At 37.5% G+C, this 26,731-nt stretch overlaps 3 protein-coding genes across 4 annotated transcripts; 2 read left to right on the forward strand and 1 right to left on the reverse strand.

Annotated features, from left to right (window-relative positions):
* The first annotated feature begins 4,485 nt into the window (after positions 1 to 4,485).
* LOC124631344 (mitochondrial Rho GTPase) lies at positions 4,486 to 8,974 on the forward strand. 2 transcript variants are annotated; one of them, XM_047165702.1, is made up of 11 exons: positions 4,486 to 4,883; positions 5,204 to 5,412; positions 5,495 to 5,647; positions 5,721 to 5,852; positions 6,003 to 6,199; positions 6,630 to 6,819; positions 7,093 to 7,228; positions 7,306 to 7,436; positions 7,517 to 7,744; positions 7,822 to 8,015; positions 8,665 to 8,974. In XM_047165702.1, exons 1-11 carry the CDS (start codon positions 4,691 to 4,693, stop codon positions 8,897 to 8,899), a joined length of 1,998 nt encoding a protein of 665 aa, XP_047021658.1. In that variant the 5' UTR covers positions 4,486 to 4,690; the 3' UTR covers positions 8,900 to 8,974. The 2 variants fall into 2 exon arrangements, with proteins under 2 accessions (XP_047021658.1, XP_047021659.1); XM_047165703.1 differs by having other exon boundaries at positions 4,489 to 4,883; positions 8,773 to 8,974.
* A 1,570-nt stretch (positions 8,975 to 10,544) lies between these two features.
* Positions 10,545 to 18,085, reverse strand: LOC124631001 (RNA-binding protein cabeza-like). Its single transcript, XM_047165074.1, has 7 exons — positions 17,862 to 18,085; positions 17,627 to 17,776; positions 17,142 to 17,442; positions 14,249 to 14,280; positions 12,736 to 12,875; positions 11,962 to 12,626; positions 10,545 to 11,700 (listed from the first exon to the last, which is right to left on the reverse strand). Exons 1-7 carry the CDS (start codon positions 17,869 to 17,871, stop codon positions 11,673 to 11,675), a joined length of 1,326 nt encoding a protein of 441 aa, XP_047021030.1. The 5' UTR covers positions 17,872 to 18,085; the 3' UTR covers positions 10,545 to 11,672.
* Positions 18,086 to 19,108: 1,023 nt separating this feature from the next.
* On the forward strand, positions 19,109 to 25,459 carry LOC124631310 (polymerase delta-interacting protein 3-like). Its single transcript, XM_047165640.1, has 8 exons — positions 19,109 to 19,411; positions 19,489 to 19,672; positions 22,407 to 22,485; positions 22,671 to 22,796; positions 23,022 to 23,214; positions 23,619 to 23,793; positions 23,981 to 24,165; positions 24,262 to 25,459. Exons 1-8 carry the CDS (start codon positions 19,350 to 19,352, stop codon positions 24,350 to 24,352), a joined length of 1,095 nt encoding a protein of 364 aa, XP_047021596.1. The 5' UTR covers positions 19,109 to 19,349; the 3' UTR covers positions 24,353 to 25,459.
* The last annotated feature ends 1,272 nt before the right edge of the window (positions 25,460 to 26,731 follow it).

Consider the following 26,731-nt stretch of genomic DNA (forward strand, 5'->3'; position numbering starts at 1 on the left):
GGCCTATAACTCAGAGTTATTGAAGTATAGAAAGGCGGACAGCAACGCCCTGCTCATAATGACCAGTAACATGACCGAAGAGACGCTGATGAAAGTCATGAGGTTCGAGACAGCATATGAAGTCTGGGAGGAACTTCATAGATTATTTGATGGACAGTCCGAAGATCGCGCATACACGTTATGCATGCAGTTTTTCAGCTATAAAAATAGTTCGGGGGATGTGTCGACAATGATGTCAAAACTGAAGAACATCTGGAACAATTTGAATGCCGAAATTTTGAAGACTGATCCTAATATGAAGTTACCAGATATGTTTTTGATTTGTAAAATTTTGGATTCCCTCGATGAAAAATTTTTCAACTTCAAATCTAGCTGGATGCTGTTGAACAAACAGGAGAGGACCATAGAAACACTAACAGCACAACTCTGTGGGTACGAGAGGGCACTAGGTAATCACAAAGAAGAGACTGAAGAAGTGCTCGCCTCTACCTTTAAGCCTCAGCTAAAAATAAAATCCAGAGACGAGAATTTGAGGTGTAGGTACTGTTCACAAAAGGGACACCGCATCAAGAACTGCAAGCAGTGGATCCAAGATGGCAGACCGAAGAAACCACCTTCACAGTCTACGTCGACGAAGCAGCAAGTGCAGAATATTACGCTAATGATATATACTTGCTCAGAGGATAAAGATGCAGAACATTGGTATGTGGACAATGGTGCCACAACTCACGTAACCAATAGGGAAGATATATTCATAAATTATGAGGACTTTGGGTCGAACCACACCGTAACGACGGCAGACGGCACCGTAGTTCCTGCAAAAGGGAAAGGGTCTGTGGTGGTTGAAACAAATGTTAACGGCAAAATTATGAAGCTTACCCTAAGTGATGTCTGGTACGTGCCAAAACTAACGAAAAATCTGCTATCTATGTTAGCTGCACAGGACAAACTGCGAAACAGTACATTTATTTCCACAACTAAAGAGTGCAGATTGGAACTAAATGGTCAGGTTATTGCAGTAGGTAACAGGGAACATAATGGTGGACTGTATAAGTTACAGATGAAGACAGTTCTACCGAGTAAACCTGTACAAATTAATGCTGTTGATCCATCATGCTTACTCCAGCTATATCATGAGAGGTTTGGTCACCAGAACAAGAAGTACATTAAAGATCTTGTTAAGAGGGAACTGGGGATTAATCTAAATCTAGAGAGTGATATACAGTGCGAAGGATGCATCTATGGTAAAGCACAGCGACTGAAGTTTGGCAAGAGAGAAAGAGCTAATATGCCTGGAGAGCTGGTACACGCTGATGTATGCGGACCATTCCCGGAGAGCTATGGCAAACATCTCTATTTTGTTCTTTTTAAAGATGATTACTCCGCGTTTCGTCACGTTTTCTTCATTCGCAACAAAAGTGAAGTAAAGGACAAGCTAATTCAATTCTTAAAAGAAGCTAAAAACGCTGGACATATAGTTAGAACATTATTGAGCGATAATGGTGGCGAGTTCGACAATAAAGCTGTTCGAGATATTCTTAACAAGCAGGGAATAATCCAGCGACTCACGATGCCATACACCCCTGAGCAAAATGGGTGCGCAGAACGAGAGAACAGGACTTTAGTAGAAACCGCTCGATCATACATGCACTCGGGACAGGAGTTTCCACAAGCCTTGTGGGCAGAGCTTATTAATACAGCTGCTTATGTTCTCAATCGCACTGGACCCACTAGAGAAGCAGGGAAAGTACCGTATGAGCTTTGGCATAAGAAGAAGCCGAAGATCTCTCACTTGCGTGTAATTGGTAGTGAATGTTACTTCCACATTCCTAAGCAGAAAAGGAAGAAGCTACAGAAGAAAGCTATTAAGGGCAGACTTATTGGATACGATAACGACGATGGGTATCGCATCTGGAATGGAAAAAAGACCGAAAGATCTAGAGATGTCATATTTAGTCCAAGCATCGAATTGAAAATCCCAACTGCATTGCCAAGTCTTCAAGAAGAAATGAATTTACCACCAATTAATGAACCAAGTAGCAGTGAGACAGAGGGAGATTTCGATCTGATAGACACAGAGGGAGTGATCTTATCGGAACATGTTCCAACCCAGATAAGTTCACCAATAAGAGAACCAGAAACTTGTGATAATGAGTCTAATGAACATGCTCTAGAGGGAGAGTATGATACAGCTACCAATGACGAGGCTGTATCAGGAGATCATGTTCATGATGCTTCAGAAGCAGATCAAGCAGAAGAGTTCATTGATGCTCAAGAGGAGATAAGGGAACCTGAAGTTCACAGGTATAATTTGAGAGACAGGTCAACCCTTAGACCTCCACAGCGGATGAAGGATTATATCTGCCTCATTGACTCTGATCATTTTCCTGAGTCTTACGAAGAAGCCTTGGGAAGAGAAGACAGAGATGAGTGGCTGAAGGCATTAAACACAGAAATGAGATCGCTATTGGAAAACAATGTATGGAGTCTATGTGAACTACCGCCCAACAGAAAAGCACTACCATGTAAATGGATATTCAGAATAAAAAGAAATCCAGATGGTTCTATTGAAAAATATAAGGCGCGGTTAGTTGTAAAAGGCTTTAAACAGAAGAAAGGTTTGGACTATGACCAAACTTTTAGCCCCGTTGCTAGACATGCTACAATTCGAGCACTTTTGAGTGTTAGTGCTCAAGAAAAACTACATATTGTTCAGTTTGATGTAGCCACTGCGTTCCTAAATGGACGATTGACGGAGGACATTTTTATGAAGCAACCAGATGGTTATGGTGATGGTTCCAAGAAAGTGTGTCGTCTAAATCGCAGTCTGTATGGCTTAAAACAAGCACCAAGGTGCTGGAACAGCTGTTTTGAGGACATAGTACTAGAGATGGGCTTCAAACAGAGTGATGGTGATTGTTGTCTCTTCACTAAGAAAATTGGACAGAAGAAAATTCTGATCACTCTGTATGTTGATGACGGTTTAGTCGCTGCTACAGACGCAGAGTTGGCGAATGGCTTTCTAGAAGATCTGAAAAGGAAATTAAAGATCACAGTCAAACCAGCTTCATATTATTTAGGCCTTCAAATTAAGACCGCAAGTGACGGTTCTATAACCATCAATCAAGAAGCATATTTAAAGAAGATATTAGAGCGTTTTGGGATGGTTGACTGCAATCCAGTCTCTACTCCTATAGAGAAAGAAGGTATTCAGTCAGGGAAAGTGGTCCCTGCAGAAGAACAAAAGAAGTTTCCCTATAGAGAAGCAGTCGGCGCCCTCGCTTATTTGATGGTAGGCACTCGTCCCGATATCGCTTATGCGGTGGGAGTAGCCTCTCGTAAGCTAGAAAATCCTACAAAGGAAGACTGGAACACAGTTAAAAGAATATTCCGGTACCTGAAGGGGACAATCTCTCTCGGATTGACATATGGAAGTGAGCCTAAACAGCTAATAGGCTACAGTGATGCTGATCACGGAGGAGACTCTACAACTGGAAGATCAACTACTGGCGTAGTATGTTTGTACGCTGGTGCTGCTGTGTCTTGGCTTAGTCAACGACAAGCCACAGTTGCTATATCCACAACAGAAGCGGAGATAGTGGCTGCTATAGTTCGGCCATTCAGAGAATGCGTTCCTGACACGTCGCGATTGAACTGACGACGTAATAACATTCATTGATTATTGATATAATAATGTTGTTTTAATGCTCCTCAATTGTTAAAACGGTAAACAACCAGCAAAAATATTTTTATCGTAACTGCAACGCCATTGCAAAGTTACGTCGTCAGTTCAATCGCGACGTGTCGAACGCATTCTCTGAATGGCCGAACTATAGTGAAGCTGCTAGAGAACTAGTATGGCTGCAAAGAATTTTTGCAGATATGACAGATCTAGAAGAGATACCTGTCCTTAAAGTGGATAATGAGGCCGCTATAAGATTAGCTCACAACCCAGAATTCCATAAGAGGACAAAACACATCCGTACTAGACACTTCTTTGTGAGAGAAATGGTGCAAGAAGGAACTCTAACTGTTGTGAAGACAACTTCAACAGATCAGCTGGCTGATGTGTTTACCAAGGCAGTTCCCAGACCTCGGCTCGTGGATTTGCGAGAAAGGATTGGGATGCATTAGGCATCCGAATACTTCTCATCAATTAGGGAAAGTATTATTGTATGTACAACCTCTTTGGTTAGGTATGTACATAGCCGAAAAATTGATAGAAGTGTGTTAAAAAAAAAAAAAAATGAAATGTCAGTTGTTGTAAAAAGCTTGTTATGTGTGAATTTATAAAATTAAATATATAATTGGACCCTCTTGAAGACTTTAAGACTTTTAGTATCCATTTGACGTCGGAGGATTTTTATTCCACCAATTACGCATCTGCATTAAGATGGAGGTATTTCAGTCGGTCCATCGAGAGTATCCTACTGCCGTTACTTAATTACGCAGTGGATTTATAGTCTGTCTTTTTTCTGACAGTAGAGTCTCTGACGTTGACAGTCGCTGATTGATTCTGTCTTGGTCTTCATGGTCTTGTTAAAAATAAAATTATGATCATCACCATCAAGCTCGAAATTCCGGCTGCATTTATTGTGAAAGATAACTTCAAGACAGAAAATTAGCAACTGTGTTTATCAAAAGAAAAATGCATTTATACGTAGTTTAGTAAATTTTCGCACTCTTCAAGATGGTTTACGAATCTATACCTCGTACAGTTAGAATTCTTCTGTTAGGTGAACCTGGTGTCGGAAAAACCTCGCTTATACTTTCTTTAGTTACTGAAGAGTTTACAGAACATGTGCCACCCAAGGCTGAAGAAATTACAATTCCCGCAGACGTTACGCCGGAACAAGTACCAACCAACATTATCGATATTTGTCGTATGTATTTTTAATACAATGAATATAATTTGCTTTTTTCATTTTAATATCATTGCTACCAGGATTCGTAACAAAATATTTACAAGTCTGTTCAAATAGAAACGTCATAGTAGTAATGGTAATAGGCAAGATTAAAATTGCATAATTACGATTATCAATGAGGTAACTGACAACATAACTTTACCAATGCCCAAAAATGATGTCTGATAACACAACGAATTTTGTTTATAAATATTTATTTGATTTGATGTTTCACTGCTGTATCATGCTTGCCACCATCTCATGTGTAGAAGTAGGTACTTATCAGATATATTATTTAGTTGCAGAGCAAAGTATTGAGCAGGTGGGAGAAGAAATAGAAAGGGCTCATGTAATATGCATAGTATTCTCTGTGGACAGACAAGAGACACTGAATAAAATAGCATCATATTGGTTGCCTTTTGTCAGAGAAAACTGTCCTGATGACTACCGAAAACCTGTTATTCTTGTTGGGAACAAGATTGATCTTATTGACTACTCTGTTATTGATGTAAGATTTTAAATACTTATAATATTCTTATTAGATACTTGCAGTTTGTATGAAGATTTACGATGTTAAAAATATTTTGCAGAATATTTGGGACATAGCTGAAGAATATCCAGAAGTTGACCGGTGCATAGAATGCTCAGCAAAATCTCTTATAAATGTATCTGAAATGTTCTACAATGCTCAAAAAGCTGTCCTCCATCCTATTAACCCTATTTACAGTATTGAAGAACAAGAGGTAAAGAATATATGACCTTATGTGACACATTTGCCTTTGATAATGGTATTAATTTTAATGTACTTCTTTACAGTTAACAGAAAAATGCAAAAGAGCTTTAACAAGAATTTTCAAGATCTGTGACTTAGACGGTGATGGCCTTCTAGATGACTATGAAGTAACAATGTTTCAAAGGAAATGTTTTGATTCACCTTTGCAATTACAGGTAAAAGTGAAGGTTATTTTACACTTACTAATATTTGAGTTGCAAGAGTGTTACATGCTTGCAAAGTGTTTCCATAAAATTGCATTAATTCAAAAGTTCATTTAAATAATAAAATACAATAATGTAATGTTTATTCAAACCACATTTCAGGTTTTAGATGAAGTAAAATCAGTAATTGCCCAGAACATTCCTGGCGGGATAGAAAATGATTGCATAACTATAAAAGGTTTTATTTTCTTACATTGCTTATTTATACAAAGAGGAAGAAATGAAACAACATGGACAGTCCTTCGCAAGTTTGGCTATGAGGAAAGCCTGGAATTGACTCAAAATTACTTATATGCTAAGTAAGTGCTCGCAAATGTATTTATTTGTTTACACCACTAATCTACCATTACAGGTTTATTTTAACTGAATGCCATAGAAAGGACACAATATTATATCAAAACATGCAATACCAAAGCACCAAAACATAAACAAACTACGTCTATAAAATTAAAAACAATACAACCTTATTTTTTTTATAACACTAAAATGTACCAGACATGTTTGGAATACTTTCTGTGATGTATTTCTAGACAATCCGATTATTTTTAATTTATATTTAAGGAGTTTCTCATATCAAAGAAGGAACCTTTTTTATTTCAATCAGCCTATACTGTCACATCACTGCTGGCCAAAGGCCTGCCCCATAGCTTTCCATCCGTCTATGTGTGTTTTGGTGGCTCATTATGGCCATATTTAAGGAAGCTCATTAAAAACATTTTTTATTTGCAGTATTAAGGTTCCAGTGGGCTGCACAACTGAACTCTCTTACAAAGGCCAGCAGTTTCTAGCACAGTTGTTTGAGAAATATGACAGTGACAAAGATGGTATGCTAAATCCTACTGAACTGAAAAATGTGTTCTCATGTTGTCCTAGAATACCATGGCACAACTTGCGATATACAGTGCCTACAAATGACAAGGTATTGAATATTTTACATCTCAAAATTATTAGTCATGTGATATCTTTTTATTTAAATCGCGCTCGTAGCATGAAAGATTTCGTTCGACCTACGCCTATCTCTGTTACAACGGCCTACTTTACGCTTGTAATTTTTACTCAATTAAGTAGCTTGCGTAATTAACTTATGATAATTTAAGAAATGTAAAACCCCTTCGTAAGTTGCTTACAGTAATTACTTAGAACTTTTTACAACTTATGGAGCGAAGATATTTTGAATTAATTGACATTGCAGGGATACTTAACTTTACAAGGTTGGATGTGTCGCTGGACCCTAATGACGCTACTGGACTTGCAAAATACAAGTGCCTATCTAGCTTACCTGGGCTTCAACTTCCTTGAAAATGAAACACAAAAGGCAGCTATACACAGTGAGTATCACAATTAAGCATGTAACCTAATAAATACCATACTGCATACAAGTCATACACAATTTTTTTTTTTGCAGTAACTCGAGAAAAGAAAGTTGATATCGCCAAGAAACAGTCCAGTCGTAATGTATACCAGTGTCATATCATCGGTCCCAGGTCATGCGGAAAGACATCTATTTGTAGAAGCTTTCTCGGCATAGCACATAAGGTATAGTGTTTTCATAGGATTATTATTTTCCACTGTAATTAATTTAAATCGGGAATTTAACGCCTTTTTCCTCCTTTTAGAAAATAAAGCCGCATGCCAACGAGCGAGGTGACAGCAATACTGCGGAAAACTGTTGCATAAACACAGTGTTGGTATATGGTCAAGAAAAGTACTTAGTTTTAAAAGAAATACCGATAACGCGTGTGTCAGACCCGCTGCAGCCCCACGAAGTCAATTGTGATGTTGCCTGTCTCGTTTATGATGTTGCTGCCAGTCGATCCTTCGAGTATATCGCAAGGATATATATCGTAAGTATTTGTATAACTTAAAAGTTTAGTTTCCGTGAGTGATGTGACACATATCAATTACGTTATTATTTTTTCAGAAATACTTTGCAGAAAGTCATATCCCTGTGTTAATTGTGGGTACAAAGGGTGATGCGCTAATCGCAAGACAGGAGTACATCTTGCAACCGGAGGTTTTCTGCAATAAATATCAACTTCTGCCACCTCAGCTGTTCAACATTAGAGAAAATAAACACGATGTATTCGTCAAGCTCGCCACGATGGCTGCATTTCCGTAAGTTAACACTTATTGATAGTTGCCTATTTAATTTTTATATTTTCTCATGGTAAACGTGATGTCTGCAACGAAATGATTTAACATTTAGTGCCAAGCTCCCGGTTTTATTATTAAGCCTTATTAGCCTACCAACTCTTATGAAATATTTCTTTCGATTAAACTAGCTAATGTTGCATTCTGGTTCGAAGTAGTTCCCTCGAATCGGGAATTCGGGAAGCAGGTAAATAATAAAGTAGATATTTTTTTACATATGTTCTAAACTTGGAAGAAAAAATGCCTAAACAACTCTACGCAAAAGTTGTACTTGCTAAGGCTACGTTAAATGTTCACAAGTTGGCCAAAATAGTTCCTAAACTCGATATTTTACTGATAGCTTTGAAATGGTTACCTTTACTGAACGTACGTTTCGTGCGCGGCGCCTGCCGCTTGCGTTTTCAGTAGTACATACCAGGCATACAATTGTGAAGACTGACTAGTCATGGTGTACATATTTTTAACAACAGTAGGTAGCAGGTGGTAGGCAGCTGGGATGATAAACGCCGTAAGGTGGCTTGGCACAAAATTACTTATATTGGGTTTTTTGACCATCACGAGTCCTTGTATAATTGCTGTAATTAAATACTGTTATTTTAATTGTCTTTGTCAGTCAATTTCAAGCAGCTTGGATTTTATTCAGCAAGCACAGGTTAGTGTTACTTGCATCAAATTTAGATCTCAGGTATTTATTATTTCCTAATTATGATTCGCGTTTTAGGCACTTGAAGCACTTTGCAAGCTTGACGGGGGACAATTCGTCTTGGTGGAAGGCAGGCATCGGAGTCGCTGCTGCAACTGTCGTGGGCCTCGTCCTGATTAAGATATTTAGCTTCCAGAAACGTTAGGTTAACTGGTTCTGCAGCTATCTTTTATTTATTGTACATAAATATGTTATGTATTAAAAATAGTATTGAATTGAAGTGCTTGAAAAATTTATTTAATTATAGACCAAAGAAAAACCTTTTATTACAAAGTAGTATATTTTGATTAATTTGTAAATAAAATATTAGATGGCAGAAAAAGCTTTTATTATTAAAAAAACAGCTAACCCGGCGAAGTTAGCTGTTCCTTCAGGTCAGGTGCAACAACAACAAATATTTAGTTTTTTAATCAAATCGAAATAGGAAGCTTTACGGTGACAGACCTGTGGCCGCTACCCACTTCGCAAACCTCTACAGTAAAACCTCATCATCGACCATCGTGATTGAGACTACGTGGCTTCCTGCGAGCGTGTTACACCGATTTTAAAAACATGACACCGCATGCTCCATGCGAAAACAGTGCCGTAACTAGCCTTTTATGCGCCCGGTGCGAGCTTTCAAAACTGCGCCCTTGAAAAATGCTCTAACCAGGCTCTGACAATAAAGTGGACAAATGTGCATAAAAATAAATCTATCTATTTTTTGTTTACGAAGGTATAGGTACTTAGTAGATTTCTTTAAGATAAAAATTGTTTATTCAAAATCTATCTCTCGCACGCTAGTGCGTCAGTAACGCCGCACGTAGATAATGAATAAAATCAAAGATAAAGGGAGGACCAATGAATGTGGCTGACAGCAATGATAGCGTAACGTGAACTATATGTACATCTCCTCAGCTAGATTGACAGATTTGCTTAGAACTTCTAAGTTAGAAGTGGCGCCCTCCAAATGAATATAGACAGAAATTGTCTCATAGTTACGGTATAGGTACTTTTGTTTGTGTATGTAATATTGCGATCAAGACAAGGTGGATTTATATTTGTCTGATGTGTCGTGACGTGACGCGTCAGAACTGTATCGGTTCCATACATAAGCCATCACAACACAACACGTTACGCACTAGTGTGAACGTTACCATCCTACGAATATTATAAACGCGAAAGTTTGTATACATGGATGGATGGATGTTTGTTACTCTTTCACGCAAAAACTACTGAATGGATTTTAATGAAACTTTACAATAATATAGCTTATACATCAGAATAACACATAGGCTACACAATTTATAAACATATTGTTCGAAATACTAATCCTGCGCAGACGAAGTCGTGGGCACCAGCTAGTACTAAATGTATGAAACCGATACCGTTCTGACGCGTCACGTCACGACACATCAGACAAATATAAAACCACCTTTACAAGTGTTGTTGTTTCAAGATCGCTTGTAAAATGCCGTTTAGATATAGATAGTACAGAGGGCGCGTCTACACCATATTCGCAATAAAACAAAATGTACCTACTAACTACCATGCATGAAACAAAACTAGATACTTACTGGTCTGGTCATTTCTGCGCCCCTCCAGGGTCTGCGCCCTGTGCCTGGGCACCGCTGGCACCGCCCTAGTTACGGCACTGTGCGAAAATAACGTTGGTCAGTACCCAGTTTACCCATAAATTAGGCGCCAACAAGTGTTTATACCGAATCTTGATTTGCGTAAATTTTACAGAATCTCAATTTTGGAAAAACATGCCAGTGTGACCTTCCTCTTGAGAAGAAATAAAACGTTAATTTACTATATTAACTTATTTATTGAATGCATGCTAATATACAATGTTTTATTTCTTATGACTGATCTTGTAAGAGTATCTCCTGCGTCTAAACTAAACTAACAATGCGCCCCGAATACACTTTTCCTGATTTACTAAATCGGATATGTCAAGTATAAAATCAATGTCACATTTCTGAAACTACTCCATGCTTTTTTTAAAGCTGCCCGCCTACGTCACTTTTGCAGAACAGATAATCAGGCCGAATTTTGTTGTTCTGACTAGGATTTTTTGACCGACTTTACAAGGAATTCTATTTTATTATCTCCTACAAAAAATCGGTCACCGATTGTCGGACGTGGGCGGGCAGACTCATGACTAGGTACCTATTTGGAAACCTAAAGCTGAGCTTCCACCGACGTATGACGCACTCCAATGTTTCTTTTGGTTTACTCGTGCTAGTAAATGGTATCAAATTGAGTGCAAACTTTACTAGTGCGTGAGCTATTTTAGTGGAATCTCGCCATAACAAGCATTATAAATTAAAATAGGATGATAACAGTTTAACAATTTGTAAATTAAGGTCAAGATTGTACTTTTTAAATAATATTTCTAAAAACACTTAATAACACGTTAAATCACATGGAAATTATTAGACTTATCAAAGAATTATTTGATACAAAATTTAACTAAAAAGGTTAGTTTTTGGCTAAGAAATACAGTTTATTTAGCTGATGAGGCGCATTTTATGTTCAGTATTCATGATAATCATAGTTACATAAGATAAGGTAAATTTGATAACTTACACAAAGTAATCCAATCTCATACATATGTCTGGTTTGTAAACATTAACATCTGTGATTAGTTTTTTTGGAGGCAACAATATTTTCTTATTTCTAAAGCAACTTCAATGACAAATATGACGTGTCACATAAATTTGCCCGTATAAACAGCATATTGATAAGAACATTAAACACTAATGCTCTCACTTGGTATGTGCAGTCTCTAGAGTGGATATTTTGAACATTTTATCCAGAATTATAGTCTTAATTAATAAATTTATACAAGACCACACAACATGTTGTCGCTATTAACTTACGTCAAGTAAAAAAAAAAAACTAAATCATATTAATAACATAATAATATTATCTTAATATGGTCTTTGGCGGTCTCTCCCACTGTAAACAAAGAAAAACAGATTCATTAGTATATGCCCAATTATGTTAAATCTCATTTTATTGGGTAGCAAGGTGCGCCTTACGTGGTAATCAGAAATCAACAAATGCATTATTTTATTAATATGCTCAATAAGTGAATGTATGGCATTCAGGTCACGGTACTAAAGCAGCCAACTAGTCAATAAACATCCAGTTTCAAAATCGGTGTATTACTTTCACGAACTTTACATTAAGCTACAGAATACTACAGATAATACTGACCCGCCATCGCTTCTCATGGCACCGCCGCCGCTGCCACGGTCGCCGCCACCGCTGCCGTAGCTGCGGCGGTCACCACCGCGGTCGCCGCCTCGGTCGCCGCGGCCGCCGCCTCCCCAGCCACCGCCGCCGCCGCGGCCGCCACCTCCACGGCCCCCGCGCCCTGGAGGGCCACCGCCACCTCCGCGTCCGTTACCACCGGATGGTGGACCACCACTACCACCTCCAGCACCTTCTGGTTTCTCTTCATTACATCGGTTGCAAGCTTTTCTCCAAGAAAAATTAGTATTTCCACAACTTGGGTTAGGACATCTCCAATCGCCAGCCCTGTTGCCAGAAGGTGGTCCGCCGCCGCCACCGCCGCCGCCGCCGGAGGAGCCGCCACCACCGCGAGGTCCGCCGCCTCCGCCGCCGCGACCGCCGCCGCCTCCCCCGCGTCCGCCACGGAAGCCTCCGCCGCCGCCGCCTTTGTTGCCGCCCCATGTGTTTTGTCTTTGAGCAAGCGACACTTTAATCGTAGCTCCATTAAAATCTTTTCCATCAAACCACTGAATGGCCGAGGATGCAGCGTTGGAGTCTTCATACGTAACGGTAGCTTCACCTTTAGGTTGCCCAGATACTTTATCTTTATACATCCAAACCTTTGGTCTTTGGGTTTTCTTGTCGGTCTGTGTAAAAAAAACGTATTTATACATAACTGAAGAAGATTTAAGATCCAATAAAGTTCACGAAAAATTATTTCGTTATTAAAATGTATAGGTAGGTTGAAATATATACCTTGATAATTCCAATAGACCCGAAGTGTTGACATAACTCATCTTCAGTAGTAGATGGATTCATCCCTTGGATAAAGATGGTGTCTTCTTGAGTTACCATATCACCCCCACCCCGATCTCCACCGAATCCGCCGCCGCCACCTGTAGATAAATATTAATTTAGCTACTGCTATTGAAAGTACACACATGGTGCTTAATTTTTTACCGATGCAATTTAGCTTGAAATATTTTTATAAACTGTCGAACATACGTAACCCAAGACATAATAACACAACCATAGCGTGAAGTTTAGTTTTTGAAGAATAATGTATTATTATGACACTTCTGTAGTGTTTTCTTACACCATACAAACACACTAATACTCTTGTCAAAACCAAAATAAACCTTTTCATTACTATTAAAACCTATTGTTCTTTTCTATAATTTCCAAATCAAAAAGTACGCCGATACACCGACATGTTACAATAGCAAATACCGTACTATAATTAATATGGGACATCAATAAAATACATTCTTATTTATCATCGCATTGTTCCTACGTTTTTTTCAGGTAGGCTTCAGAAATGTCCAAATGTATGTAACATTAATCAAACATCTTTTGAGGACTAGCAAATTCTCGCGGTTTACCCTGATATTCTGGCTCGTTTAATTAAAGAATCTCCTCACCTTCTTGTTGAATCTTTGTTTAGTAGGTCAGTTATTCAAAAGATCAGGTTTTTGTGTACCATTCTAGATAGAAGCGACAATAATATCGTCAAAATTTGTCGATGTGCCATATTAATTTAGAACAGTAGATAACTATCGTAAAAGAACCCATTAGAACTATTCATAGGAATTGAGGTAAACAATTTCCAATAACACATTCACTTAAATTTCAATTAGGGCTGCCAAAACGATATACATGTTTCTGGTATACTTATCAAGACTTACACTAATACGCAACTCTTATCATAATAAAATCACCATTTGTTTTGTTCAATACACCCTTGTTTCAATTAAACCACTTTCCACAAAAAGGAGCGGATATGTTAAAACCAGAACTTTGACACAGTAATGACGACGGTTTACCTTACACATTATTGAAGGAAAATATGCGCCACGTCGTATGTTGAACCTCCTTCTCGTTTTTACCGCATAGTACTACCATCAGCGATTGTGCGCAGTCGAGACACCCCCAAAAGATGTTGATTTACTTATTTTATTTGAATGTGGTAACAGGCAGCTGAGCTGCAAAGTAATATCAACTCTCCTGGACAACAGCACAAGAGCTGATATTTCATGTGATTAATAATATCTCTGGACACCTTTTCGTATTTTGATGATAGCTTTTGATACACCAGGCTCCGCAACCTCTACATACAAATATTTCTTATAGTTAAACACTAATTCCAATAATGTATACGCATGAACCCGTTTTTACCAGTGAACCAATAGAATACCAGGTTTGGCAGCCCTTATTATTACAAATTAATAAAATGTTAACAGCACCGCTCGCTCATCGCGAGGAGCTTTACCTTTATTATAACCACCCCCCCTGCCGCCGCCACTAAAACAATAAGAACAGCGTTTAGTACACTGGGCAGGCTGGGGACACACTGTACGGCCGCGAAGATTCATTGACACCTAGGTACACTTTTAAAGTGACCTTAGTCCATGTGTTGCATCCTTTTCTTTACCATAACGTTTAATACCTTGATACCTTGAAAATCTTAGAACATTGTTACGGGTGATGTTAATATTACAATATATAGTTCTTCAATACATGCAATCTGGCAGTATTATAACAATGTGAACAAATTTATGACAGGAGCTTGAAAACTATTAAATAAAACAACTTTGAATAAATTTGCAGGTTTCTTAAAAATAAAAAGGGATTTATTCAAAATTATTTTATAGGACACAAATAAAAAAAAATGGGATTCGCATGAGGGCTTTTCATTTCACGCTTCAGAAATAAATACGTGTAACGTTCCCATTCTTTTTGCAAAGAGATGTAATGAAGACTAATTTTATCAATAAAACAATGAAAAAGTCGGTTTCAGTAGTGATTGGCGTATATCATATTAATCTTCATTACATAAGTATAAAGATACATTAAAATTTTATTATAAGATTTGTCAATAACTGACAATTATAATTTAAATTACACACGATGACGAGATACCACGAGTTTTCTTTGCAAATGGAATTAAATTTTCCAAAGTAGCTAAAAGCGCACAATAACAATGTACAGTGCGAACTAAACATAATGGCGTTTTTGAAAATAGTCAAGAACTTGTATTACTGCACCTGCGCGAGAGGTCAAATAAATAACTTCGGAGAATAAAGTTTCTTGACGGGAACTTAATCACCAGACCAGAAGCGGTAATCGTGGTAAGCATGGCCATAAGCGCCGCCAATAACTTTGGTTCGAACTGTACATCTACATCCTCCTTTCTTAGTAAAACGTAAGTAAGGGTGGCTGGACGACCATCAGGTTTGACTCAGAGAGGGAGACTCAGTTCAGACCAAAACAACTTCCACGAATATTCGAACTTTTATATAAGTAGAACCAAGTTGACCCAACATTCTTGCTTCTAGTCCATTCGGATAACATCATAAGATTGAATTCATGCCCAGTGTATAATGGCAAAATCAAAATATCTGTGTACAAATGGTTAGGTGGAAAATATACACGTTCATTTTTAAATCCCGCGTCTCGATTAATAGCCTAACAACTGATCACGTGCACGAGTTTGTTTTTCTTAATTGTCAAATTCTTTTAGAGAGAACAGAGAATGCTCTGTATCTATTAGCAAACAATTTATTAGGGAAATAATGCTAAAATGCTGGAAAGAATGTCCTTGTACTAGTTCAACTCAACTAAGCCGATCGTCGCATTATTCATATACACGACTGCCGTGATAGGGGCCTTTGATCCTAGGTAGGACCGATATCACTTGATGGGTTTTAGAAACTTTCTCAAATCATCCCTAAGTTTGCAAGTTCTTCGAAAACTATTTAGCCGCAGTCGTGAATACCACGTCAGAGGCAGTGAGGCGAATTTGGGAAAACTCCGACATTAGGGCCTGCTAAGGGATTAAACCCTGCAGCTAATTCGATAAGAGTTCGGCCGAGTTTAATAGAACGTGCTAACACTTTTACAATGTTAATTATGGCACCATGTACAGTGTCATAGTGTAGCCATAGCATGGCCGCAGTTAAAATATGTATAGGTAAATAAAAGTATTATCTATCAACTGGGATGGTTTGGGATCATAAAATATCTATCAATGTAAGTCACATCAGCAGTTTCCAAGTGGATAATTATTACCTTTTAAAACCAATAATACACGACAGTTTTCTAAAGATTATCCTTTCGAGAGTATCCCAACAAAACATGTGCAAACTGTGTCTTTTCAGTTCTATTTGTACTCTTGAAAATGTTGCTCTTGTTGGTACATACTCAAAATGTCCTCGGCCAAGAATTTCCCTGTCTCAATACCAAATGATATCTAAATCTAGACTGATTCTAGTTTGAAAGTACACACACATTTGACACATAAAAAACCCATACATCTTATACCTATGTCAAATGTCTGCATAACTTTTTTGTAGTATAATTACAAATGTTTAAGAGAAAATTCAAAATCATGGGTAGTAAATGTTAAAAAACATTACAGTTAAAACTACCTTGAACTAACTTTACAATTCTTTTCCAAAATTTATTTGCAGTAATCCACCATTCCACTTATTTCATCCAACTTATTAAACTCAAACACTAAACAGTAGAGAACTCTACTGTTTTAGAAGCTAATTAAACAGTAGAGACGCACATGAAATCTACCACTGCAAAATCAAAAATTGTGCATTGGTATTTTGCACAGTAATGTATATTTTTTCATATCATCACATTTTAAAATATTCAGTACACAGATTTCGATTATATGCTTAAGTCTCTTATTATTCTTTGAGGAAAAAACAGAAATGATAAGTTGTGGTGTCATAGTGGGTAAAGCCCCAACCTCTCAAGTATGTGTGGGTTTGATTCCACTAATAACTGGTTAAAAGTGAAGGAAAACATCTTCTCAAACATCAGGAGGAAACCTATTGAACTGTGTGGAGACTAAGTCGCATTGTTCTTCTGTGCGAGGGGAGGCGTGTGCTTTTGGGATGCTTAATAGACTGATGATAACGATTGTCAATTAACTACCAAAAAAGAAATTAATATAAGACATCATTATACTATTTCAAAGTAGAGGATAAATGTCTCACAATTTATTTTCAGCTTCACATAATGTCCATGTACCAACTAATGGGGTTCATGTTAATTACCTTACTAAAATGTCAAGTTGGTTGTCAGGTAAACATTAACAAATAATAATAATGAACATCACCCTAAATAAAATAAGCAGAACTGACACTTACCCGAATCCACCATCTCTACTCCCCCCATCTCTATTGTAGCTTCGATCACCTCCTCCGAATCCCCCTCTGTCACCATTTCCACCGCCTCCAGAGTATCCTTGTCTGTCACGGTCTCTGTCCCCACCATAGTTAGAGCTGCCGCGATCGCCGCCGCCGTAATAACTGCTGCCACGATCACTGCCCCCTACATTGTAATTACTGCTGCTGTTACGGTCATAGCCGCCACCACTCCCACCATAGTTAGAATCATAGTTTTGGCCATAACTGTTCCCTTGTTGACCACTTCCATAAGAGTTGCCTCCTGAAACATTATTTGTACTTGGTCAGCGTACCAAAGCGTGTGCAAAGATTTCAGGATTTATCATTAAACGCGGGCGACGACATTCTCAGGGACAGGACAGATTTATTTAGATCAAATTAACTTGTGTATGATATCTTATTTTCTTTACAGATATTGCTGCTATGGCGTTGTAAATTCTATTTACCGGAATTTTGTTGATTCCAATCTTGAGTCTGGCCAGAAGCGTAACTACTCTGATAGCCTTGTCCGGACCCAGAGTAATTATTGTCACCAGATGCCATAGCTGGAGGTGGTACTGAATACTGAGCGGAATATCCACCGCTGTAGTCACCCGCTATAACAAAATGTTCCAATGAAGTGAACTGCACAGTTTGAAACTTATGTATGAGTACCTATATAATTTTTAAAAAACTACTTACGGTCACCCATAATCAGCTATCAAAAACTCTATTTCACAGTTCACACCACTGTAGTTACAAAACTATGCTTTGGTTTACTTTACTGTAGAACTTAGTTTCAGAAATAATCCACGCCACGCTACAATGGCCGCCAATTGCAATGCAACCAACCACTCATTCCGTTCAACACGGTTCAACACCGCGCCTGATCGCGCCGCGCGCCACGCCGTTTTTTTTTTTTTTTCTATGCATTTTTTTTGCAAACGAACCATAGAGTCCTTCCATTCCAAAGTGGAACACACTCTTTGAAACTTATTGATAACTAGCTTCTGTCAGCGGTTTCACCCGCATCCCGTAGGAACCACGGCACGAACTCGGATAAAAAGCCTATAACCTTCCTCGATAAATGGGCTATCTAACACTGAAAGAATTTTTCAAATCGGTCCAGTAGTTCTTGAGATTAGCGCGTTCAAACAAACAAACAAACTCTTCAGCTCTATAATATTAGTATAGATATATTCAATAATGAAATACATAATCTTGGCTATGGCACTGCCATGCCCTCAGATATATAACACAAATAAAAAAGTGCTTTAAATAATGTAATTTACAATTGTATAATGTAATTTTAACCGCATTTTATTTTTTTATTGAGTTTTCTGTCTTAGGCGCTCCCTAGACGTTCTACTAAGACGACCTGCAATAACATTGTGCAATCATCATTTCCCGAAGTATTTTTCCAACTTATTTAATACTGTTTATTTTCTTTGTATAATATTAAATCTAGATATTTACATGACGTAAAAAAAAAGCCTTATTTATACATATATACAACTAAAAAATGGCATCAAAAAACTCCTCATCGCTGCCCACCGGGAGTGTACCCAAGAGGCTGGCAGCAACATTTTTCCAACTACATAGTTGGGGGTAAATAGTAGCTACATAGCGGGGTCGGCTTCCAGTGTTTTACAAGAGTGACTGCCTATAAATGTAACCCTTTGGTAATACTGATGGTCAGACTTTTGACGACCCCCGTAACGACTGCTAAAGACAGGTATAAAAAGTTCTTGGTCAAAGATGTTCAATTCACAGCCGGAGCCTTCAGTTTATCGTGCTTTCCGAAACTCCGAAACACAAGCCTGCGCGCCTCCTACAATCACCGTTTAAATACCTACCTTTATACCCGTCCCCTATAACTATGATGGGCATTTAGAATAAAATACTCTGTGGTCGGTCTGTAATTCCATAGAGTAAAAAGAAAACTGAAAAAGTAATAGATTGTGTTATTCTCTGTGGTCCCTGTGTAAAATCGAACTGACTCCAGCGAGACAAAAATATAATAATTTACTATTTATATGCGGTATTCATGTGATAATAATGAATAAAAGCGTTTTCTAAGTAATTACATAAATCATTTTGCCGATAGCTATTGTAATAACTGCTTTTCTCGTATTCGTGCATAGTGAAAGACAGCGGCTTTCTTGAATTCTTGCTAGAATTTTATTTAAAATGTCATCGTACGTTGATATGAGTTTAGAAGATATTATTAAAAAGAAAAGAGAAAACACTAGGTAAATACTATATCTTTAAATTGATTTATATCGCAGCGTTTTTTTAGTTTAATGCATTTATAAATTTGCTTTGACAGATCCAAAAGAAATAAAGCCAAAGCTCAACCTCCACCTCTACCTAAAAAGGCAATAATAACGGATGCCAGAAATAAAATAATATCAAAAAAAAGAACTCAGATTACTGATGCTAGAGAAAAACTGGCACAACTTGCAAAACAAAAAGATGCAAGATTAAAACTTGAAAAGTTGCGCCAAGAGAGGGTAAGAGTGTTAACATTTCCTTATTTTTCTTACTTAGTATATAGTTTTGCGTAACCTAAATTATGCACTTTCTCTATGTATATGTTATGTTAGGCTATTAAACCCCACTGTACTCCACAAGCACAGATACACAAACAGATCTATAGTACACACTTCACATACTAAGAAACAAAACTCTCGAAACTCAATTGGACAGGCTACCCCAGGGGCACGATTCTGCCAATTTTACTTAAGCAACATACAATTCACATCCAACTGAGATCCAATCATGACTCAATTATGATTGAAGCATATATGGCATTCTGCAATTTTTTTACGATTGCAATATGGTTGTAAAGCAAATTACCATATAGACCAAATGGCAGACCAATTGTGAACCAATCAAATCTCATTGGAATACAATTGGTCTCATAGTAGCAGAATGCCCGCTAAGGTTAAAACTGCTTTGCAATTCAATTTCGACATTATCAACTTAGCAGAATCGGGTCCCAGTTCTGGACCAAATATATCAATGTTACTATTTCATATAATAATAAATGTGTTGTAATTTCTGCGTAAGGCACAGGAACCATCAGTGGCGAAGGGTGGTTTATTGAAATAGGGAAGCCACAGCAAAAAAAAACGGGGGGGGGGTTCTCAGGGACAGGGGGAGAGGTAATGGAGGTAATTTCTCAGTCCACCTTTTAGCACTGACTGAGAGACTGATAGTTTGAACATGTTTTCTCGAGGAATTCTGCAGATTATTAATATCTATAAAACATTATTCCATAAACTACTAGAATCTGAGAAAAGTTGGCGCTAGAAACAATACATTTTATTTAATTTACAACGCCCTGTTAGCTATTTATCGTATAGGAATACATTTCATGTTTCATAAATCCGTCACGACGTTAGTAATTTTAATATTGACGTTATATTGATAGGTAATTCACCCGTGCGGCGTGCCCAAGTTTTATAACATGTTTTTATTCTCAAAACATATCCTTGAAAAACAAGTTTCTTCCTAAAGTAAATAATCTGTCAGAAAACAGTCTAATGCGACCAATGCTATCCTAGTTAAGTTTTAAAAGTAGGTACACTAAAAAGAAACCTGATGCAAACTGTCTACTTACCAAAATAACTCATTTCAACGTAGGTCTCTCTATTTTCACAACACAATACACACACGAACTATGTTATTTCCAAATGATACACACACTAATAAATTCAATTAAATAATACAACGAACAAATTGTTAATGATATTATCTAAAACAAAATAAGAACAATGAGAGTGAATTTGTCTGATTTGTATACATATTTGAGAGCTCTAAGCGCTGTCGCTCGCGCGTAGACAGATATAGCTACTCTACTCTTGACGCGTTCTTTCTCGTTCACTCGCGAGTTTTGATTGGCTGGAAGCCGCTCCGTGAGCCGGCTTACCGCTCGCCCATATTTTGCGAACATCGCGCGGCGCGGCGTGGATGACGTCACGCAAGCGTAGTTTTGTATGGAGGAGGAAGCCGAGACGCTTACCGGCTTGTTTAGTAGGAGCAAAATGTTTCAAGTAATTTATAGACAATTTTTTTGCCCTTACAATTTTAGAGTTATTATACTCTTGAAAAAAACAAGGCCCAGAAAAAAAACAGTTTTTTATCAGGTTTTTTTTCAAGGTTTTTTTTCACATTAGAAAAAAAACGTTTTTTTTTGCAACACTATTACTAAAAACTGTTTTTTATCCTTTCTTGTTGCAATTCATTTCATTGGCTGGATTTAACTTTCAGAATTAACAAGGAATCATGTAATAATTATTTTATTGCCATTCAGCAGTTTGTGTCAAAAGTCGTGGTGGCCTAGTGGGTAAAGGACCAATCTCTCAAGTATGAGGGCGCGGGTTCGATCCCAGGTCAGGCAAGTACCAATGCAACTTTTCTAAGTCTGTATGTACTTTCTAAGTATATCTTAGACACCATTGGCTGTGTTTCGGATGGCACGTTAAACTGTAGGTCCCGGCTGTCATTGAACATCCTTGGCAGTCGTTACGGGTAGTCAGAAGCCAGTAAGTCTGACACCAGTCTAACCAAGGGGTATCGGGTTGCCCGGGTAACTGGGTTGAGGAGGTCAGATAGGCAGTCGCTTCTTGTAAAGCACTGGTACTCAGCTGAATCCGGTTAGACTGGAAGCCGACCCCAACATGATTGGGAAAAAGGCTCGGAGGATGACAGCAGTTTGGGCAATGAACACTATATTATAATTTTTATTTTTGCTCCATGGCCCCTCTGTGGGTCATGTGTATGGCCAGGTTTCCCTGTCTTTGGCAATGTGCTTTCATCTTTTCCCTGCTATATTTACTATGTCATCTGCCCACCTCTTCTTCTGGCTGCCTACACTTCTTTTGCTTATTTTGGGCCTTGTCATTTAGTTGTTTGATATGTTCATCCCATATCTTTGAACCTTGACAGGTGCCCCTGTCCGTTTCCTCTTCTGTTTTAACTGAAGTCTAGTAAAAAGTCTTTGACAATTCGTCTCCCTACCGTACCCCTCTTTCAATTGCGAATTCCTCTCTTTGTCATTCCAATTTTACACAGCTTCAACTTTTGTAGTAATTGTTGATTATGATTATATTATACCTAAAAGACATTCTTTTCGGTATCTTACATGCAGATAATACATTTTAAGAGTTCCCTGCACATTAGAAATAAAGATTAGTAAGATTACTAATGTAAAACATACTAATTATCAAGCTTTTTTTCAAGGCAAGAATTACCGGCCATGTTAGAACACCATTTCACAATCGAGGCAAATTATCAAGGGCTCCACCAGGGAAAGAAAGAGGTAAGTTACAGATACCAATAAATATTCAGTAAGTTTTCGATAAAGCTCATGTATTAGAAAAGCGAAAAACGTAATTCATCAAAATTGCCCCACCTTTTCCGTAATCCTCCTAGGACACTGGACATGGCTGCTTATTAAGAATTAATTATTTATCTATTAAGTACATACTTATTATCATTTTTCAGTATTCACAGACTCGTCGAGGCAAGTGGTCTCTCAGCCTCTAAGCACTGCAAAAGCAGGATTGAAGCGTCAAATTAACACTAAACGGTTTACTGAGAGCAGATCCATTGAAAAGTCAAGATTTTTTGGTAAAGCATCTTATTTTTGTATTGGTTGCTAAACTTAATTTGCGCTTTAAAACAAAATAGAGTTATTTTAGAAACTACTCATACAGTTAACCTAGTTTTAATATTTTTGCCAAGTAAACAAGCTGAATAATATCTTAATGATTTTGTTTAAATAATAAGTTCTAATAAATTCATTTTCTAGGCTGTAGTACTGAATTAAAAATTAAAATCCTATGCTATTTTTAGAATTTCAACAGAAACCAAGTCCAAAACCAATTCTCAGAACTGTTGAAAATGATTTGGAAATTATTGATGATCCAATGGGAGATGAATATATACCACCAAAGTCGACGTTGTTAAATCGGCAAGCCAGCTTACAGCTCAAGATAATAGCCCACAATAATGATATTCGCGAGAACAGACTTTCATCTGTCCACAGGTAAATCTGATTCATTGATTGAACTTCTGATTGACGTCACATGTCAGTGTTGGCCATCGCTGAAAACCAGCGCCGCGACTCTGTTTCGGATAGGGTCGCTGCATATGCTGAGCGAGGGCCATTTCGCGTGATTGTGACGCATATTTTCCTTTCACCATATTCCTCTGTTCTTCTATTTTATTCTTGTTTTGTTTTTGTTTGATTTTATATGTATATTCGTTTATGTTTGTGCGTCACGAACGCGAATAAATGTTTTGATTTGATTTGATTTGGTAGCAAGTTTAATCGGCCAGCCAAGTACTTGATATATTAATACTAAAATAAGAAAATCGTTTGAATTTTAACATGGACAATGGTTAATAAAAACACATGGAATGGATTTAATATAACAAATATGTTTGCAGAACCACTGTAATAGAAAAGGAGAAGAGCCCACCAAGACCTCCGTCCATTCTAAAAAAGCGCCCCATGGCAGCTCTAAGAACTGACCAAAAAGCTCAAAAAACTGAAAAGCCACATTTGGAATACAGAATAATAGTGAGCAACTTGCGGAGCACTGTCACTGCAGGAGATATTGAGGTTTGTATCTTAAGAATACATAATATGAATTCCAGCAGTTTTGGCGCGAAAGCTGTCGAGCTTTCGGCAGCTCAGGCAGAGTTACTTGCGTACACCTATTTATGATACATATTAGTGAGGAATGTATGTAGATAGACAAAAATGCCTTGGAATTATTTTGTGTCATAGTATATTTATTTTGTTTCAGGAATTATTTGGTGATGTAGGAGGCATGGTTGAGTCACGATTGGTTCGTACTGGTACAGCAGAAGTTATCTATAAAACACAAGAAGATGCTCAAAAAGCTGTTGATTTATATCACAATAGGCAGCTGGATGGTCAACCAATGAACTGTCTGCTTGTAACCCCGAGGTCACCATCCACAATAGCCAGGTAATAATAATTTATTTTAATATGTTTATTCTAATAATATTCACCCTAGTGTTCAATAATTTTATACTTACCTATTGTAAATTGTACTTTTTTCAGAAGCAGTAGCAAACCAGAATTATTCAGCACCAATTCAAATGTTGAACCTGATATTTCTACATTTCATAAAGTGTTATTCAGTAATTTGTAAAAACCAATAAGCTGTCTCAATAATAAAAGGGCACTTCAGGAAAGGATCCTGATATAGATACACTATGATAAGTTCTGACGGTTATGTATAGAGGCCGGATTCGTTTTTGCACAATATCTATATGTGTATTAATATCCCCACTTTAGGCAGAAATTGTAAAATCTGTACTGAAGTAATAAAGAGGATTTTTTTTGTTTGTTTGTACCTGTGAAGGTTCTGAAACTATTGAACCGATTTGAAAAATTCTTTCACAGTTGGAAAGTTATACTCTTCCTTCTTTTATAGGTTCTTCTTTTTTTTATAATCTATGTTTTATTCCGGTACGGGCAGCAGTTTCCACAGGACACGTGTGAAACAGCAGGAAAAGGTGTTCAATAACTGTCAATAAGTAATGATTTTTCCGTAAGTTTTTTAAAGTATTGTCAAGTTAACTTTCAGAATAAGTACCTAAAAAAAAGTGTCAAATAATCTATAATATAAAAATGAATCGCAAAATGTGTTGGTAAGCGCATAACTCAACAACGCCTGGACCAATTTGGCTAATTCTTTTTTTGTTGTGTTTGTTATTGTCAGGAGAAGGTTCTTATGAAAAAAAAATAGAGTAAAGTAGAAAAGTCAGTTGATTCCTTCCTGCCATGACGGACTTTCAGAGATACTTGTTATAGTATTGTAAGTAATAATAATATTGCTGTAATTCGCAAAATTGAAGGCTGATCTAGAAATAATTTAGAATTTACTTTAATTTTCGTTTTCTGAAATTTAAGATCCATTTTTGTTTTCATAAGGATTGTTTTCATATGCAAGATACAATAATATTTTTGCACAGGTATTTCAAGTTTGTTTTATGATTTATATAAATTGAAGAACATTGAATTAATGCCATTTGTGTACATACGTCGCAACCAATGGTTGAATGAAATGGTACTTAGTTAGGTACTGTGTATTGGATGCCGCCCTCAATGTTGTATTTAATCCGGTCTCAGTGGCGTGTGACGAGTTGTAATATAGATAACTATTCCTGTAATCTGAAATAACCTTTGTCTATAAAGGAACTATCGCCGGCTAAGCATGTCGGTTATTTGATTAAAATTAAAATTTTGCATACATGGTGTCTCTTTTATTTTTCTATAAAATGTATAGAGCTTATTAGGGAAAGCTGGCCATATTCCATATTGCGCGAGATGCACTGTACGTGTACCCAACAGCGGCCGAAACCTTTGTAACCGGCCCTTTCACATTAGCGAGTTTTTTACTACCTACTAGATAATTACTGTTGCGCGAATTACAGACGGTACATTGAGTAAGGAAAGACGAGCCGAGATGCCATAATGCGGGTAGGTCAGACGCCTTCTAGGTTCAATTTGTACAGTGGGCATGACCAAAAAGATCACTTACTGCCAGTTTTTTCATCAAAAGTTAAAGTTAATGTCTAAAGTTAAAGTAACGGTCAAATTTGTTTTTTCAAGGCTAAAGTGACAGCAAAATTCATAGAAAAATTGAATTTAACCGTTACTTTAACTTTAGTCATTACTTTGACTTTTACTTTGGCTTTAACTTTTGATGAAGAAACCGGCTGTAAGTGAACTAACGAGGCGTTCGGGTTCTTTGAGACATCTGTCACCGATTTATGGCATTACAAGAAATGGTCGGATCCAAGGATCCAAAGAAGGCGTACAACGGCGAAAAGAGTATCTTTCCTCGCCCTCTCTCACTCACCTTACCCTATTTTGGCGCGCTGCTTAAGGGCTTACTTATTACACTTGACTAAATTCAGTAGTCGTCTAACAGCCAGTTTCTTCATCAAAAGTAACAGTCAAATTCGCTTTTTCACGGTTTTATCTTTTCGTTTTGCGTTTACTTTAGACTTGAAAAAAAAAACTAATTTGACCGTGACTTTTACTTTATGACATTACTTTGGCTTTTACGTTTGATGAAGAAACTGGCTGTTAATGACTCGGTTACAAAGACAAATGTAATCGCGCTTAAGACGGTAGGTTTCATTAAATCATTTAGAAACCTAATTAGACGACTGAATTTAGTCAAGTGTAATAAGCCCTTTAGGCAATTTTCCGTGGCATCTCCAGTGGAACTAAAGCTGCTAAAGCCACACGTATTAAATATGTTATCTGTGCCACAAATTCGACTGTCACTGCTCTTGCTCCTTAATTAATCTGTGATGTGACCGAGACCGATGTGACTGATTGTAGACATGGGAAAAACGTATCATTGAAAAGAAAAGATTGATATGTATCTTTTGATCACTGGGATATGTATCACTCTTTTGTATCTCTATATCCTTTCGAATCCGCGAGTGACATTGTACTGTTGCTCAGAGTGACTCGCTTCGTTCAATTAAATCCAATGTATCACTAAATCAGT

Source organism: Helicoverpa zea, chromosome 6, assembly GCF_022581195.2.
Source record: "Helicoverpa zea isolate HzStark_Cry1AcR chromosome 6, ilHelZeax1.1, whole genome shotgun sequence".
In the NCBI taxonomy this organism is placed as follows: domain Eukaryota; kingdom Metazoa; phylum Arthropoda; class Insecta; order Lepidoptera; family Noctuidae; genus Helicoverpa; species Helicoverpa zea.

Coding starts and splice junctions, on each gene's coding strand:
- LOC124631344 (XM_047165702.1), top strand. CDS start 4,691: ATGGTTTACGAATCTATACCTCGTACAGTTAGAATTCTTCTGTTAGGT. Junction 6,820..7,092: donor CAGTGCCTACAAATGACAAG/GTATTGAATATT, acceptor TTGACATTGCAG/GGATACTTAACTTTACAAGG. Junction 7,745..7,821: donor ATATCGCAAGGATATATATC/GTAAGTATTTGT, acceptor TTATTTTTTCAG/AAATACTTTGCAGAAAGTCA.
- LOC124631001 (XM_047165074.1), bottom strand. Junction 14,281..17,141: donor AGTAGAGATGGTGGATTCGG/GTAAGTGTCAGT, acceptor TTATTGTTTTAG/TGGCGGCGGCAGGGGGGGTG. Junction 12,876..14,248: donor GGGGGGTGGTTATAATAAAG/GTAAAGCTCCTC, acceptor ATTTATCTACAG/GTGGCGGCGGCGGATTCGGT.
- LOC124631310 (XM_047165640.1), top strand. CDS start 19,350: ATGTCATCGTACGTTGATATGAGTTTAGAAGATATTATTAAAAAGAAA. Junction 19,673..22,406: donor AAAAGTTGCGCCAAGAGAGG/GTAAGAGTGTTA, acceptor CTTTTTTTCAAG/GCAAGAATTACCGGCCATGT. Junction 24,166..24,261: donor TCACCATCCACAATAGCCAG/GTAATAATAATT, acceptor TACTTTTTTCAG/AAGCAGTAGCAAACCAGAAT.